A 15,672-nucleotide genomic window follows, 5' to 3' on the forward strand; every position below is an offset into this window, starting at 1 on the left:
GGTTTGCTTGCTGGATAGGAAGCAGACAGCAAATATATTCCCTCAGAGCTGGAGCTGTAGGTGGCAGAGCCAGGACTGGATGTGCTGGGACTCTTTTTGCTTGGTTACACTTTTCTGGGAGGATATCTGTGTTCAGCCGTGCATCTTGAATGGTTTTCCCCTCCTCTTGCACCTATTCCTTGAGCTTTTCTCCCTACCACACAGGCAGTGGTGAAGCATTCAAAACACCAAAGAGATGTGACGTTGCAGAAGTAGGTCTTCAAAAAAGTTCTAAGTTGTCCTCCCAGAGAGCTGTTCTCCCATAAATACACTTATTTGGTTAACTCCAGGAAATAGTTTGCTTGCAGCAAAATTGCTTGTATTTCATAAAGCACAAATGAGGCTTGTTTTATGCTCAAACTTGCCAAGATATCCCTCAACAACTCCAACCCCTGGGAACTTCAGCTGAAAAACCAGCAGCAGTGGTGCAGCTACACCCCAGGTACCTTTGGACCCCAAGGATGCCTGATAAAACAGAGAAGGTTTTTCTAGATATGGTCATGAAAGTCATATGTTAATCAAAATTAGTCAACTTCTGGGATTGCCATATGTTGTTCTCCCCTGGAGGGGGGGATTTTTGAGTAAGCCATCAAAATATTTCCTAAGAAAGACCACAAAAATCCCACAGATGCAATCAGGGCAAAGACTTCCCTGGTGTGGGAACATGTTGATTTATGTTTCCTCTGGAGATGTGGTCACCTCACGTTGCCTGTGCCACAGCATCTCTAGCTTCTGCAGTCGACACCGTTTGTGCCCTAATTAGGATGAAGTTTTCCTGTTGCTGTGATGCACCTAGCCATTGCTCTCCAATGCTCTTGAGGATGGCAGAGGTGAAGCCGAGGTGGTGGTGGGCACTTTGGCAGCTTTCTGTGATTCAGAGGAGGTGGCCAGGACATGGTCCACAGCTCAAGCCACCTTGGGCTCTCACAGCAGGCTGTGCTGCTCTGCTGGGGTCTCTGGAGAAGTCCAAACCTTTTCCTCCCACCCAGACCACCTCCTACCCCAGAAGGACCACCGCTGGGGCTGGTGCAGCCCCTGGCCTGTCCCCAGAGCATGGCTGGCCTTGCAGGCTGAGCTGTGTGGTGGCTCCAGCGAGTCCTGCTGTACCACGCTGCGTGATGAGCGTTTTGCATGACCACCCATCCATGACAGCCCCACCTCTCCTGGTCTGAACACTCCTCTAAGGGGATCCCTGTAACTAGTCCCTTCACCCCAGCAACCTCCCACCCGGCTGTTGGAACTGCAGCAGTTTGGATTTTCCTAATCCTTAACAGAAAACATGGTTCGAATGGAAAAATGCTATGAAACAAGCCAAGATGCCTCAAAATCTCGTCACACCAGTCACAGCAAATCTCAGCATACCCAAGAGGAGACATGCAATAGATCACGCTCGCTGGGTTGCCAGGAATCTTTGTTCACATACATGAGATCCACACGGATTATATCCTTCTGGATTCAACACTCATCAGTCAATCACAACGATTTCTTCATCAAAAAAAAGCAGGCTGATGGATTCTACCAAGTAGCAGCATTTTTGGGCAGTGCCATCAACCCCTGAAGGTACAGTGGAAGACCAACCCCCAAGAGGACTTCTCTGTGGGGTCAGCCACTTACGGAAGAGAAAAAACAGAAATGAAAGTCACCAACACACACATCAGCTTCCCCTCGGCCCCACTTCACACCACTCCCCCCACCAGCAGCCTCAGCTGGAGTTCTCCCCCTCAAAGTGGACCCCACATCCCACCCGTCACTCCTCTTCCTCTCACCCAGCTTTAAGATCAGACTCTTGTCCCCAAGGTTACTTTGTCCTTTTGTTTAACCTTGTGCCTTCCCTTCAGAGCCCCACAGGAGCCTGTGGCCAGGCAGTTCCCCCATAAACCAGATAAACCTTTAATATATTTTTTTTTTTAATGGAAAAAAGTGTTCCTGCACCTTCTCAGTGGGATAAAAAAGTGCAACTAAGCGCAGTGTCGCCATGTTCCAAGATCCACCCACAACCTAGACCAGCTCAGGGTGCCATATGACTCTGAAGAAACATTTTCAGGACCCCACTGAAGTCCTCTAATTTTATTGAGATAAAAATAGTGTACAGTTTAGAGCACTGAAAAGCTACAATTATTTTTTTTTAAATCAGCAATGCAGACATTTATACCTACGTGCTCACATGCTGCTTTGTGTAAATTGTATTTTAGCAGTAAGCTTTATTAAAGAAGGAATTCCGCAGCGAAGCCAATTGCTCTTCATCTTATCAAGTGAGATGTGAAGAAGGGAGAGCAGCTCAAGATTTTGACTCGCAAGGCAAAATTTTTTAGACCTGCATGGGAGAGAGGAGATTGAAATCAGTCACTGTTCACATCTTCAGCTGTAATTATTTTAAGAAAAAAAAGGGTTTCCCACAAGGCAACTCCAACTGCAGAGTCCCAGCTGCAGGCAGACCCACCTTCCAATTATATTTAGATAAAAATCCTGCAGAAAGCGCTTGGTGGGGGTTCAGAGTTCAACAAGCAATCCTCTGCCAACACGAGCCCTGCTCTCCACCCCAAGCACCAGCTGCACAGATATTCTCCCTTTATCCTGCTCTCAGCTCCTCCACCCCAGCTCAGTAAATCCTTGTCCCCGAAGTCCCACCTCCATCCACGCCTGGCACCCCACGCCACCGGTGACCATCACACCGACATCCCGCCAAAGCCACCGCACGCCACGCTGCCGTGTGGGCACAGCGCGCCCCAGGGCCAGGTGTCCATCCCCACTGCCCCAAAGCGAGTGACAAACCAGAGGAGCGGCTGTATATAACTCTTCAGAGCTCCATTACCTCCAAGTGTCTGTGCTGCATCGAATCACGGGTCCGTTTACCTCAGCAGCCCGTCTCAAGCAGCAGTTAGAAGCGAACACTTAGGTGCTTACAGCATCCCTTCTAATAATGCTTCCAACCCAACCATTTCTGGCTCTGGGGGAATCTCCTGAGCTTTTCCCCAGCATCACACCTCAGCTTTTCTGCTGAAAATTATGAGCTATCTTCTCCTGTTGTCCCCCGCAAGAAAGACGGTTGACTGACCTTCATTTTCTCATTTCCCTGGAAGCCTAACACCCCTTCTAGCCTTTGCTGCTGGAGATCTTTAGAGGGAGAGCAGCATGAGACAGCGAGAAGTAAAAGACTCTGCTCCATCTACATCTTCCCAAGAAGAAATGCCCAAGGCAGGTTTTCTGATTTACAAAGTTCATCTGACTCACGATTCTGTCGGTCTAAAAGCCAACAGTAACATCTTCTGGTCCAATGTGAGGGACATGTCAAGTGAGGTCCTGCCACGACTTGTCCTGGGCACAGTTAATAATTATCCAGCCTCTACCCAGGAACTTAACTAAAGCATTTCAACCAGCCCTGCAACTATGTCAGATAGGTCACATACCTTTAGTTTTCCTTTCCCTATCAAGAGTTAAACTAGTATTTACCCAAATGCTAAGTCCAGATCAGTTATGCTCAAGTAGTCTGAAGAACCTGGAGCCCTCAGACTGTGAGACAGCAGTGAATAAAACCAAGACTGCTTCTGGTTTTTCAGCAAGACATCGATTTTGTGCCTCATAAATCCCACATTACCGAGCCGACACGCTGCCTGCCGCAGGGTTAACCAGTCTGCCTCCCCCCTAAGTCACCAGGATTTCCGGGTACGGCAACTTCCTCCTCACCCGACCAAACACAGCACCCCCGGAATTACATCTGGCAGACACAGCCAAGACACGCGAGGAAGTTTTGCTCCAAGGAACTCCTTTCCTTTGAGCAAAGGAGACTCTTGTAGGCAAGGTGTAGCTGAGAACTGGCTAAAACAGTGGCTAGAAAGGGTGTGGGAACAGCCTTGCTCCCAATCAGCAGCAACACTATTTTTTTTTTATTTTGGGGTGGTTGCTTTTTTAACTCAGCTCTTCAAGCTACCCGTTTCCCCCACAGAGGAAGCGGCCCGTGCTCCCCTTATCAGCATAGCATGGAGCATCAGCGTAACTCACCATGATCATCTGATCATCCCAGACACAGCTCAGAAGTCTGAATCTGCAAGGAAGAAGAGCAGAGCGTTAGGCTTCGGGGCAAACAGCACCTCCTCTCTCCCACCACCACAAGCCCACCCCTGCTAGAACCAGCCCCTGGGCAGTAACCAGAGAGTTGCCTTTGTTCGGCTGGGTCACTGTCATCTACGTCCTTCTTTATAGTCACCAAAAGCAAAAAAAAAAAAAAAAATCACTGCACAGCCCATCTTTTTCTAGGCAAGTTCACCCAGAAAGAGATCAGAGTGCTCCCCTAGGAGTCGCCAGGCACAGCATAACCAGACCACACCAAGGCAAGTCTTCCCTGTCTGCTACTACCGAACGCTTTCACGGGCGCGCAGACGCAGCCTTCTCAGCATCCCAGCTGAAACCAAGTTCATTTTCCACCTACAGCACAAGACCTTCAAAACCCATCCTGCTATAGCACCCCGCTTCCTAAGAAGGGGAACAGAGACACTGTTGGGTATAAATTAACAAGCCGTGGCTTCTGCATATGAACTTTTCTGAAAAAAAAAACAAACAAACAAAGACTTTTTTTTTTTTTTTCTGCAAAGCTTGAAGAGGAAGGTGCACCATACCCCATCGGAAAGACTGCGGCTCGCGGAAGGCAGAATGGGCCACCCTGCAAACGTAGACGTCGCCCTTCTGGGGGGTGAAGGGCGCGTACACCAGGCGCTGGAAAGCCCACTTGTCATCGAAGGTCATGTCCGCGTACTTGACGCCGCTCATGGGCTCCCCGTTCTTCAGGAGGGTGATCTCGATCTTCGGAGGGTGGAAACCACTCACGAAGCAGTTGAGGGTGTTCTGCTGTCCGTCTGAGGCATGGCTGCGGGAGTACACCTCCACTTTCGGCGGTTCTGGAGAGGAGCAGGCGGGGGGCGGTGAGAAACGGGGGGGGGGGGGGGGGGCCGCGGGCGGTAACCGGGGGCGGGTAACCGGTGCTGGGCGCCTCCCTCACCCCCCCCCCCCCCTTTCACACCGCCTCGGGCACTCACCAAACGGCTCCCCCAGGCCGGCCAGCGCGATTAGCACCAGGACGCCCGCCCGCACCGCTAGCCCCATGGCTGCTAGCCCCATGGCTGCCAGCCCCGCGGCCACCACCCGCTCCGCTCCCCTCACGGACTGGCCCGCCCCTCTCGCCTCGTCGCCTTTTATAGCCCCCTCGGCGGGCGGCCAATCGCGACGCGCAGCTGCCCGCGCGTCACCAGTCTCCGGGCAGAGAAGGCGCGGAGAGGTTTACCCGAGCCCGCCCTTCGTGCCTGCGGTCCCTTTCGCTTTCACTTTCGCTTTCCGGCCTGAGGCACCGCCCGGGCCCGGAGCCGCCCCGGGGGAGGGGGGGGGGGGGGGGCTTCCCGCCTTCGGGCTTCACCTCAGGGCTGGAGGGAGCAAAGGCATGAGGTGTCGGTGCTTACCTGTCTGCTGCTCCTCGCCAAAAAGCAGGTAAAAACCACCTCTCGTGGAGGGTTTTGCAGCCGGGGCCAGTGTTACGCCAACAGCCAACACTGGCACAGCCTGGCCGCCTTCCTTTCGGAACGTCGGCTTGCTTTCTTTCCAAGCTTGGGCGTCAGCATCTCTGTCTGGCAGCAGTGGGATGGGTTGACTCTGCCTGTCTGAGTGCAGCATGCACTCCCTGACGTCAAACGCTAGAACCCAAAAGTCAAAGAGAGGTTTGCTGCTGACTAAAAAACACAACTAGGCTGACTATGACTCTGTGTGGCCCTGTGACACTGCTTGAAGGAGAGGTGTATAGCAGCATTAAGAAAACCAAGGTTAAAAAAGGAAAATGAATGAGCGTTTGAGAGCACGCAGATATTCTGTACACTTAGGAACTTGTCAGCTTGTGGTCCTACAGGTCGCATACTGCTTTAGTCGCTCTTTCCGTCGGGGAGGCAGATACACATATATTGTCTTCCATCCAGCTGTAGGAGGATTAAAAAGTTAAAAAAACAGAAAAGAAAAGAAAGGAAAGTCACCACTGGTGGGGAGGAAACAGCAGTATCGCAGAGCTCTGCTAACACTGGGTCCCTTTAAGACTTGCCATCTTAATACATCCTATTCAAAGACCTAACTTATATCAATAAAGCATGTACTGAGAACATCCCCCAACCCAAGGCAGCAGGAAAATCAGTAGAGTCTGAGCAAAATAGAAAACCTGCAAATACTTGTTATCAGTCCCCACTGGACCAGCCCTGAAAAGAACTCTTGCTACATTTGCTGGCAGGCGGCACTGGTGGCCATGCAGGTGCTGTTGAGTGTTTTCACTGAGAGATAAGGGGACACAGCTGCTGCCAGGGCCTTATCAGGGGTCTTGGGGCTCTCACGGAAATAAGCCCCGGCTGCTGTGTCAGCAGCCTCAGAGCCTGGACCTCGGGCTACTCTGTCTCTGCTCAGGTCAGCGATCCCTGGCTTGATGAAGATTAATTATACAAATAGGTGATTGCAGAACACGGATCCTTTCTCCGCACTGACACTCAGGGACGGAAATCCCTGGAGATGACTCTGCCATAACCAGCAACACCCAGCAGGCTTTCCCCATACAGAATAACTGAACCACAAGTTCCTTCCATGTGATGTTTCTAAAAGGCCACACTGATTTGGTTAGAGCAGGCAAACCTTCCTCTTTTAGGGTGCTTCTGCTTTTATCAGGAGAAATATTGAAGGAGTGGCTGAAGCCCAACATGACCAATGGGCTCCCAGCATCCAGGGGGATGAGGGCAGCCTACTGTGCATCGCCGGACACGGAGATTTACAGCATCTCCGCCTTAGTTTTGCCCCCCTGCGCTTTCAAATCCACGGCCGTAAATCTCTGCGGCACTCTTTGAGCTGCAGCCGCCGCGTCCCACTGGGTTTCCGCAGCTGCTCGGAGGGGCACGGGCTCAGAAACCGCGAATGCTGGCAAGGAGTGATGAAAACAGTCGGGCTGGGGTTCCCTGTGCCCTAAAAGACGCCGGTGTTTGCCGTTTTACACCCCACCGTTCGCGGGTGGGCTTCATTAAGCCTCATCCACTCCCACGTGGGGGGGGGGGGGGGGGGGGAAGGCGCGGCGACGCGACGCGACTGCGCAGGCGCGGTGCTCCGCTGGGCGCCGCCATGCTGTACGGCGGGCGCATGCGTAAAAGGCGGCGGCGGGGGCAGCGCGGCCCCGTGGCGGGAGGAGCGCGGGGGGTGGGCGGTGCCGCGGCATGGCGGAGGGCGGCGAGCTGCTTGTGAGTGCCCGCCCCGCCGCCTCTCCCGGCGCTGCCTCTCTGCCGAGCGGTCGGTACCGGGGAAGGCGGTGCCCTGGAGGTGCTGGTGGGGTTGCCCTTCCCTGCTTCGTGCTCGGGGCGCTGTTTGCGCCCCGGGGAGCGGGGGGGGCGTTCACTCTGAAGCCTAACGGTGTCCCTGAGCGCCGGCCACGCTGGTGTTGTGCGGTGGCGGCATCCCCTGCGCTGGCAGGGGTCGCCTTCGGGTGGCTGCAGCCCTAGTCCTGGCAGGCTTCGATGGGCTCCTGCCTCATGCAGAGCCAGCAGGTCCTGCCCTCAGTGGCTCCCGCTGTTCCCTTTCCAGCTGCAGAGCCCTGGGGGCTGCCCGGCACCACCAGTAGGGTGTGGGGGGAGGTTGGGTGCCCCCCACTTCAGGAGCGTGTGAGGGTTACCTCTCCCTTAGCAGGGACCCTGCTGCTTTCCACTCCAGATCCTCGAGGACTACCTGCTGGTGGAAGATGCACCTCTGCTGGAGGAGATGGCCGAGGAGGATGAAGAGTTTGACCTGTACAACGAGATGACTTTTGGGTTAGGTAAGATCTCAGGGGTGCCCCAGTGTTGGGGAGACCAGCCAGCACCCAATGAGGTGAGGAGGATGGAGGCGGGGAGGTGAAGAAGGTGTCTTCCTGCCCGGTGAGGAGCTGGGTTGGGAGCAGGGACCCCAGTGGGCACTGACCAGGCTCTCGCCCACCCTGATGCACTCTGCTTCCCCCCTCCAAGACCGAGACTCCACTGAGGAGGATGCTGCAAAACCCCATATGCTACTGGAGACAAGCCCTGAGCTGGGCGAAGCAGTGGCAGAGGAGACTGAGGCTGGGGATAAACCGGAGCCCGGAGTGACTGAGCAGACCAAGGAGCTGGGAGAGCCCCAGGAGGATGCTGAGATGGAGCTGGAGGTCGATTTGGAGGAAGAGGAGGAGGAGCTGGTGACTGAGGAACTGGAGGAAGAGCAGGAGCCCTGTGAGGAGCCCAATGACCTGGGAGACCCGGCGGTGATGAGAGCCGTGCAGAGCAAACCCACGCTGGAGGTGATGGGCGAGGGGAGAGGGAGGGGACCCATGCCTGGCAGGCGGAGGGGCTGGCAGGGACCTGCTGCTTCCCCCTCCATCCTCACGCCTGTGGGTCCTGCCCCATGGAGGGCACAGGCAGGTAGCTTAGTCCCTGCCCAAGGGAGGAAGATCTGCCATGCCAGGGCTGGCTACGTGCCTGTAAACCTCGTCTTTGCTTCCAGAGCCAGGACTCGGCAGTGCTGGACAGCAAGATTGGTGCTTGCTGGGCAGAGTTTGACAAAGAGGACGTGGTAAAAGTGTTCCCTCCCATCTGGTGACGAGGCTGAGTGGCCCCTGCGGTGTCCCCTGCCCCCTTTCCTCCTGTCCTTCCCCGTGCTGACCATCTTCCTGTCTTCCAGCTGGCGATGGATCCTGCGGAGTGGGGCTCCTGCCCCGGCAGCCTCCCGCCCCACCACATGCTGGAGGTGGGTATCCCCAGCTCGGCCCTCGGGGAGCAACCGAGGGCTCCCCAGTAATACCCTGAGCCAGGGGTCGTGCGGGTGATTTGGGGTGACTGGGGGACCTCCAAAGCCTCGTCACAGGTGTCTGGAGGTACACGGTTGTGTCTCTTGGGTGTCAAGGCTGTGGGTGGAGATGACCACGCTAAGCCGAGCCTGGGTTTGAAGGCAAAGCTGTTGAGTCTGGGGGGACTGGAACCCCCCATGCCAGGTGCCCCCGTGGGTTTGCACGCTGCCAGGACGGGAGCGTGGCTGGTGCATGGTCTGGCTGAGCAATGACCAAAGGTTTTGGTGAGCTGCCTGGTGCTGGGGGAGCTAAATTAATCCCAGCTGGGCCCCGTTCCCATCTCCTGCTGCCTCCTCCCTGCAGGATAAAGCCATCCTCCAGGTCCTGGGGAGGCCTCCACCATCCACCAAGGTGGCCCTTGACTTCCGTGGCTCCCCTGTGCGGAGGGGCTATGGGGGCTCTCCCCGGGTCAAGCGCCCCAACTTAAGACTGATGTCTCCCAAGTCCTTCCCCCAGCGCTTTCTCCAGCAGGTAACAGTTTTTCAGGGGGCTCTTCTGTCCCCTTTTTCTCTGCCCTTCCCTCCCCAAAGATGCAGCCTTAAGGACAGGCTTGCCTCAGTGACACCTTCTGTCTCCTGCCCCGCAGCAGTCGCCTCTGATGCCACTCTCCCCATGCTCCCCTCGGTCCTTCACGCCGGCTCACAGACCCTCTCAGCTCTTCACTTCTAACCAGGTAACGCAGCGGCCAGAAAGCCACTCGCGTGTCCCCTCTGGGGTGGCCCTGGAGTGACAGGGGATGGGGACAGTGCCTCCCCAAAGCTCTGCCCTCCGGGGCAGACTTTGCAGCTCTGTCTAAGCCTGAGCATCCATCTCCAGCATCTTGCCAATGGGGAAAGTGGAGCCACAGTGTAGCTGTTCCTTCATAAATCTATTTGTCCTGATGTCCCCACAGGACCTGCACGGGGCATTTATTGTGCTTGGTGTCATGCTGCAGCACCAGTGATGGACCTGGGGCACGCAATCCCTGGTGACACCTGGGTCCCCTTGCCTTACTCGGCTATAGTGGCAGGGTCCGGGGGGGTGTATCACCTTGCTGTGGTGCCCCACGCGTCCCCTCCGTGCAAGGAGAAGGTGCCCTCTGCGAGGGTGGGAGCCAGAAGCCAGCATGAAGCTGGCAGGACCCCTCTGGAACCCTTGGAGGGGAAGGCTCAGACACTTGATCGCTTTTCTCTCCCTCTCCAGACCACAGGGTATGCGTCTTCGACCTCTTTCCGGCCCCTGTCACCCAACATCAGCAGCCCGCCGCAGTCTCTCACCATGCACTTTGGACCCATATCTCCCTCTTTGGACCCCGCTCTCTTCTTCAGTCCATCAGCCAGTGGCCAGCTGAACCTCAGGTAGCGGGATGGCGAGTGGGGTGCCCAGGTGGGACTGGAGGAGCCCCACAGAGCAGCTGATGGGGTGTCCCCACTCTGAGGATGGCTCTAGTGTGGGTGCTGAGCCCCCTGACCCTGCTCTGGTCTCCTTTGCAGCCTGCCCAGCCATTTGACCCAGCTGCACCCCCAGCACCAGAGGATCCTGACCCAGAGGCAGCAGCAAGGCGGGCGGGCGCAGAGGTAAGGGGAGCCGTGGGGAGCTGCGGGGTGGTGTTGGGGCTCTGGGCTGTCACAGCAGGCTGTGATCCTCTCCCATTCCAGCATCTCCCCCAGGAAGCTGTGGTCTCCTAATGTGGACCCTTATGTCGGACTGATGACCTCCAAGGAGAAGGACTGGGTTGTCAAGGTGGAAATGATCCAGCTGCAGAGTGAGAACATGGATGATGACTACTACTACCAGGTGAGCTCCTGCTGGCAGCACCTGTGGCTCTATTCTGCTCCTCAGCACCTGTGGCTCTATTCTGCTCCTCAGCACCTGTGGCTCTATTCTGCTCCTCAGCACCTGTGGCTCTATTCTGCTCCTCAGCACCTGTGGCTCTATTCTGCTCCTCAGCACCTGTGGCTCTATTCTGCTCCTCAGCACCTGTGGCTCTATTCTGCTCCTCAGCACCTGTGGCTCTATTCTGCTCCTCAGCACCTGTGGCTCTATTCTGCTCCTCAGCACCTGTGGCTCTATTCTGCTCCTCAGCACCTGTGGCTCTATTCTGCTCCTCAGCACCTGTGGCTCTATTCTGCTCCTCAGCACCTGTGGCTCTATTCTGCTCCTCAGCACCTGTGGCTCTATTCTGCTCCTCAGCACCTGTGGCTCTATTCTGCTCCTCAGCACCTGTGGCTCTATTCTGCTCCTCAGCACCTGTGGCTCTATTCTGCTCCTCAGCACCTGTGGCTCTATTCTGCTCCTCAGCACCTGTGGCTCTATTCTGCTCCTCAGCACCTGTGGCTCTATTCTGCTCCTCAGCACCTGTGGCTCTATTCTGCTCCTCAGCACCTGTGGCTCTATTCTGCTCCTCAGCACCTGTGGCTCTATTCTGCTCCTCAGCACCTGTGGCTCTATTCTGCTCCTCAGCACCTGTGGCTCTATTCTGCTCCTCAGCACCTGTGGCTCTATTCTGCTCCTCAGCACCTGTGGCTCTATTCTGCTCCTCAGCACCTGTGGCTCTATTCTGCTCCTCAGCACCTGTGGCTCTATTCTGCTCCTCAGCACCTGTGGCTCTATTCTGCTCCTCAGCACCTGTGGCTCTATTCTGCTCCTCAGCACCTGTGGCTCTATTCTGCTCCTCAGCACCTGTGGCTCTATTCTGCTCCTCAGCACCTGTGGCTCTATTCTGCTCCTCAGGGCTGGGACTTCATCTCTTTTGGGAGCTGGAGGGTGCCAGGGCTTGTGGTGCCTCCCCTCCTGGCTATGACTGTTGTTACAGACATACTACCACCGGCTGGAGAACAGACAGGCAGAGGAGCTGCTTGGTGGGCGCAACAAGCAGGAGCCCCCCAAGCTGGTCACGCCATTCATCCAGAAAGTGGAGACCTATGACTCTGGTGAGGGGCTGGAGTGGGCAGTGTGGAGGGGGGGGCAGATGAGGTCTCGCAGGACCGTGGTCTCCCCTTACCCCACCTCTCTCTTCCAGTGGTGCGCATTGCAGGCTCGCTGGGCCAGGTTGCGGTGTCCACCTGCTACAGCCCTCGCCGGGCCATCGATGCTGTGCACCATGCTCTCGTGGAGGAGGTAGGTGAGGGGAAGCTGGGCTGGTTGGTGCCCAGAGATGCCGCCCTGAGCTTTTTCCAGGCCCTGGAGCAGCTTTAGCAGGAGCTTTTAGAGCTGCTGCCACTTGAGCATGGGTGCTGCTCTGAGCTGGAGGATGGGGCACACAGCTGGAGCAGGTGCCACCTCGGTGGTGGCAGCCTGTCCCCTGCTAAGGGGTGGGATGGGGCTCTGGGCAGTCAGAGCTGGCCGTGGCCTCCCCGTGGGATTGCTCTGTATCCTGAAGCTGCCTCAGATTCCTAGGGAGCAGCTGGCCCAGCTACTCTGCTGGTGGCAGTGTCTGGTGCTGGCTGTAACTTGTGACCTGTGCCTTCCTTTCTCCCCTCCTGAAGGCTGCGGGGAGCCACCGGCTTCGGGCGCTGCACAGGATTGAGAAGGTGAGCAAGCTGCGATTCGGGGCAGGGCAGGGTAACACAGACGCTTGGTTTTCATCCAAGGAGCTCTCTGAGGGGACACCTACCTGGGGCAGGGGTCCTGGATAACCAGTTGGTAGACGATGCTCCAAGCTGCCCCCTTACCCTGTGCCATTTCTCCAGCTCTTCCTGCAGCTGCTGGAAGTGGAGGAGATGCAGCGGAAAATGCCCGTGGCCCTGGAGGACCAGCAGCCCTGCTCTCGGGAGCAGAAGAGCCAAGAAGTGGAGCGTATCTACCAAGCCTTGAAAATCATGGCTTGCGGCAGAGAAGAGTGAGTCTGTGCTACGGGGAGAGGGGAGTGGGCAGCACGTCCTGGTCCTTGCAGGGCTCAGAGGGTCACGGAGGAGTAGTTCTGGGTGACGGTGAGCATTGGATCTTGTCCTCTGTGCGTCACCGTGGTCTGTGCTGACACTGCCCATGGGCCTCATCCTTCACTAGAGCTGGTGCTGGTCCTTCTGAATGGACAGAGATGCTGCAGGGGATCTGTGCCAATGGAGCCTTTGTCCCCAGGGAGGCAGAAGATGAATTCTTGCAACTCCTGTGTGTACAGAAGGGCAAGAAGCTCATGGCCCGGCTGCTGCCCCATCTGACCCAAGAGCAAGCGGAGAAGATCCTGCTGACCATCACCCACCACCTGCCCTTCCTCATGAAGAAGGATGTGTTGGACCAGGCAAGCACCTCCAGCCAAGGCAGGGGCACCCCGGGCTGCCTCAGTTCCCTGTTGCTTTTGCAGGGGGGTGCACCCTGGGCAATGGGGGGGGCCCATTTTGCTGAGTCCCAGCATGGCCAGGCAGCTAGTGGGTTTGATATGAGGCAGGAGCCTATTTTCTTCCCCGAGGAGGGAGAGGTTAAAGAAGGCCCTGATGGCAGTCCCCCTGTTCTGGGTGGGTGCAACATTGACCCTTGTGTCTATCTCAGGTGTTGGGATGGGGATGTGGCCATGATGGGTCAAACAGTCTCATATCCCTGTTCTCCCCTCTGCTCTGCCCTGCCCAGTCTCTCTCCCTGCTCTACAGCCCGTTGAACAAGGTGGTGGACGGGATGACCTTCAGCAAACTCCTTGAGGTCCTGCAGGAGATGACCAGGCCTCTGTCTGAGTCCCCTGAGCTCCCCCTCGCCATGGCCTTGAAGAACCAGGTAGGTGACCCCAAGGAGGGGGGCCTCAGGGTGCCACTCCCACCAGCAGTGACATTCTTCCTCATACTTCCCTGCAGTTTGGGATCTCCTTGCTCTATTCCCTGCTGAGCCACGGTGAGAGGCTGCTGTCCTCCGACGTGCCGCTGCAGCCGTGTGGTGGGGACTTCGAGATGTGGTGAGGGGCTGTGCAAACAACGGGGTTGGGGTTCGCTGGCTGGTGGAATGCTCACCCCTCTGCGTTAATGCCCCCAGGACGGACACGGTGTTCCTGGTCGCCCGGGAACTGTCGCAAGTGCCCAGGGCCTTGCTGGTGGAGCCTCTCTTCTTGCCCAGCAACCTTCTCTCGCTCTTCTGCCGCTACCTGGACAAGCAGACCGTCCACCATCTGGAAGCCAAGATGGAGTGAGTACTGACTGATGTGGCTCCCTGCTTCTCCCAGGGATTCCTCAGATGCAGTGGGTGGCATTGGGGGCTCACTGCTTTCGTCCCCTTGGGGGGGGACCCCATTGGACACAATTCTCCGAACCTCCACTGGGCTGAGCTGAGCCTTGTGGCTTTGCTCCTGTTTTTAGCGATCCTAGGACCATGCTGGCTGACACTGGGTTTTGTGTTCACCACACCTTGATGGCATGTCCCCGTGGGATATATCAAAGTTTGAGGGGGGGTGATAAGCTGGGAGGAACCCCCCCCAGCAATTTAGCCAACATCTCTGGAGCACGTTGGGGTGGTTGGGCAGGCAGGATCTGGGCAGCTGCCAGCATTGTGTGTGTGACAAAACAACCTGATGCTCCAACCTCGTCCTGTCCCTGCAGGTGCTCCCCGCTGCTCTCGGAGGCTGCCATGCCGTGCTGAGCCCCGGGAGCTGGGAGCAGGAGCTGGGGCCAGTGGTGCCGGGAATGGGCAGGGCCCGATGCCGTGACAAGAGTTTCGAAGCGAGCACTTTCTCTGGTGCAGGGCACTCTGGGTGAACTGGGCACTGGCAGGGCTGGCGCTCGAGGGCAGATGCCGACCTGCCCCGGTGCCTGGGAGCACAGCACGGGGAGGCAGGTAACTTATTTTGGCCTCGCACCCAGCAGCAGTGAGTGATGGCTCATGGTGGGTGTCGAGGCGGGGTCTGCACAGGGGCGCTGGGAGCACCTGGGGATGAGTGATTTTGTGTACAGCACTTGAAATACAATAAAAAGGTGATTAATGAGCTCCTCTGGCTCCTGTGGGCAGCTTCTGCTGTAAGCACAGGGCTCCTGGAGGCATCACCTGGGCATGGAGACCCCTGGGTGGGGATACGAATGTGTGCAGTAAGGGGAAAGGAGAAATAGGGAGGGATGTGCAGAAGACCCAGAAAGAGAATGGGGGAGAAGGCAGTGTGCTTAGAAGGGGATTGGAGGACCTATGTGGCTGGGGCCAGAGGAGAACTGAGCCCTCCAGGGAGAGGAATGGCCTGGAAGGAAAGAGATGTGGGGAAGATGGGGTCAGAGCTTGCCCAGAAGGGAAAGGAAAGATCTGTATATGCAGAAGAGGGCATCTGGGTGCATGTGGGAAGGATATGGGGCATCTTGAACATCTGTGGGTGGGTAATAATGCACCTCTTCTCTCTGAACTCTCAAAGGCTAATTAGTCTAAAGGCTTGCAGACTTGATGATGATGAATTTGCTTCGAAGCATCTTGAGCCACTTTAACTAGCCATGACTACCCCAAACCGACCCTCACTTCTGCATCCAGGGGTAGGGTTGTGCTTAGGTGTAATATCTGGTCTCACTGTAGAAATCGTTGTAATTCCTGCCTGGCTAATGGGACATCTGAACCTAGGACATCTATGCTTAAGCACCTGGATGTCCATCCAGAGGTCTAAACGTGACACCCAAAGCCTGGTGTATATTCAGAAGAGGTTTGCACAAGAAAATTGTCTCATCCTCAGTGATAGCTACCACATGTGCCCAAGCTCCAACCCTGTGTAGATGAGAGTAGATGAAACTATTCCCTTAAACTGTTAGGGGGGGATTTATCTCCACTGCTTATCAAGACAGCTCATGTCTCTGCTTCTGAAACACGTGTCAGAGGAGCAACTGAGATGCCTGAATGCTGCTGTAGAGAGGAGA

At 56.2% G+C, this 15,672-nt stretch overlaps 2 protein-coding genes across 8 annotated transcripts; one reads left to right on the forward strand and one right to left on the reverse strand.

The window, feature by feature from the left end:
• Positions 1 to 2,076: 2,076 nt before the first annotated feature.
• On the reverse strand, positions 2,077 to 5,209 carry B2M (beta-2-microglobulin). The gene is made up of 4 exons (XM_042804079.1): positions 5,070 to 5,209; positions 4,653 to 4,931; positions 4,039 to 4,081; positions 2,077 to 2,353 (listed from the first exon to the last, which is right to left on the reverse strand). The coding sequence occupies exons 1-3, from the start codon at positions 5,149 to 5,151 to the stop codon at positions 4,068 to 4,070; spliced, it is 375 nt and encodes a 124-aa protein (XP_042660013.1). The 5' UTR covers positions 5,152 to 5,209; the 3' UTR covers positions 2,077 to 2,353; positions 4,039 to 4,067.
• Positions 5,210 to 5,451: 242 nt separating this feature from the next.
• PATL2 (PAT1 homolog 2) lies at positions 5,452 to 14,775 on the forward strand. Of its 7 annotated transcripts, none has more exons than XM_042804076.1 (19): positions 5,452 to 5,514; positions 7,747 to 7,849; positions 8,037 to 8,344; positions 8,548 to 8,616; positions 8,725 to 8,790; positions 9,194 to 9,361; positions 9,477 to 9,563; positions 10,073 to 10,227; positions 10,363 to 10,446; positions 10,528 to 10,666; positions 11,685 to 11,802; positions 11,892 to 11,989; positions 12,358 to 12,402; positions 12,562 to 12,710; positions 12,950 to 13,109; positions 13,436 to 13,576; positions 13,654 to 13,751; positions 13,829 to 13,978; positions 14,389 to 14,775. In XM_042804076.1, the coding sequence occupies exons 2-19, from the start codon at positions 7,795 to 7,797 to the stop codon at positions 14,426 to 14,428; spliced, it is 2,130 nt and encodes a 709-aa protein (XP_042660010.1). In that variant the 5' UTR covers positions 5,452 to 5,514; positions 7,747 to 7,794; the 3' UTR covers positions 14,429 to 14,775. The 7 variants fall into 7 exon arrangements, with proteins under 7 accessions (XP_042660010.1, XP_042660011.1, XP_032846215.2 ...); XM_042804077.1 differs by lacking the exon at positions 5,452 to 5,514 and adding an exon at positions 6,998 to 7,056 and having other exon boundaries at positions 7,720 to 7,849; XM_032990324.2 differs by lacking the exon at positions 5,452 to 5,514 and adding an exon at positions 7,235 to 7,329.
• The last annotated feature ends 897 nt before the right edge of the window (positions 14,776 to 15,672 follow it).

This window comes from Tyto alba, unplaced genomic scaffold, assembly GCF_018691265.1.
Source record: "Tyto alba isolate M040663 unplaced genomic scaffold, T.alba_DEE_v4.0 Super-Scaffold_41, whole genome shotgun sequence".
NCBI lineage: Eukaryota > Metazoa > Chordata > Aves > Strigiformes > Tytonidae > Tyto > Tyto alba.

Bases quoted from the DNA above. Each gene is read 5' to 3' on its own strand.
- PATL2 (XM_032990322.2), top strand. From the start codon at position 7,257: ATGGCGGAGGGCGGCGAGCTGCTT. The intron at 8,617-8,724 runs GTAAAAGTGTTC...CCTGTCTTCCAG, and splicing joins AGTTTGACAAAGAGGACGTG to CTGGCGATGGATCCTGCGGA. The intron at 10,228-10,362 runs GTAGCGGGATGG...TCTCCTTTGCAG, and splicing joins AGTGGCCAGCTGAACCTCAG to CCTGCCCAGCCATTTGACCC.
- B2M (XM_042804079.1), bottom strand. From the start codon at position 5,151: ATGGGGCTAGCAGCCATGGGGCTAGCGGTGCGGGCGGGCGTCCTGGTG. The intron at 4,932-5,069 runs GTGAGTGCCCGA...GCTCCTCTCCAG, and splicing joins CGGCCTGGGGGAGCCGTTTG to AACCGCCGAAAGTGGAGGTG.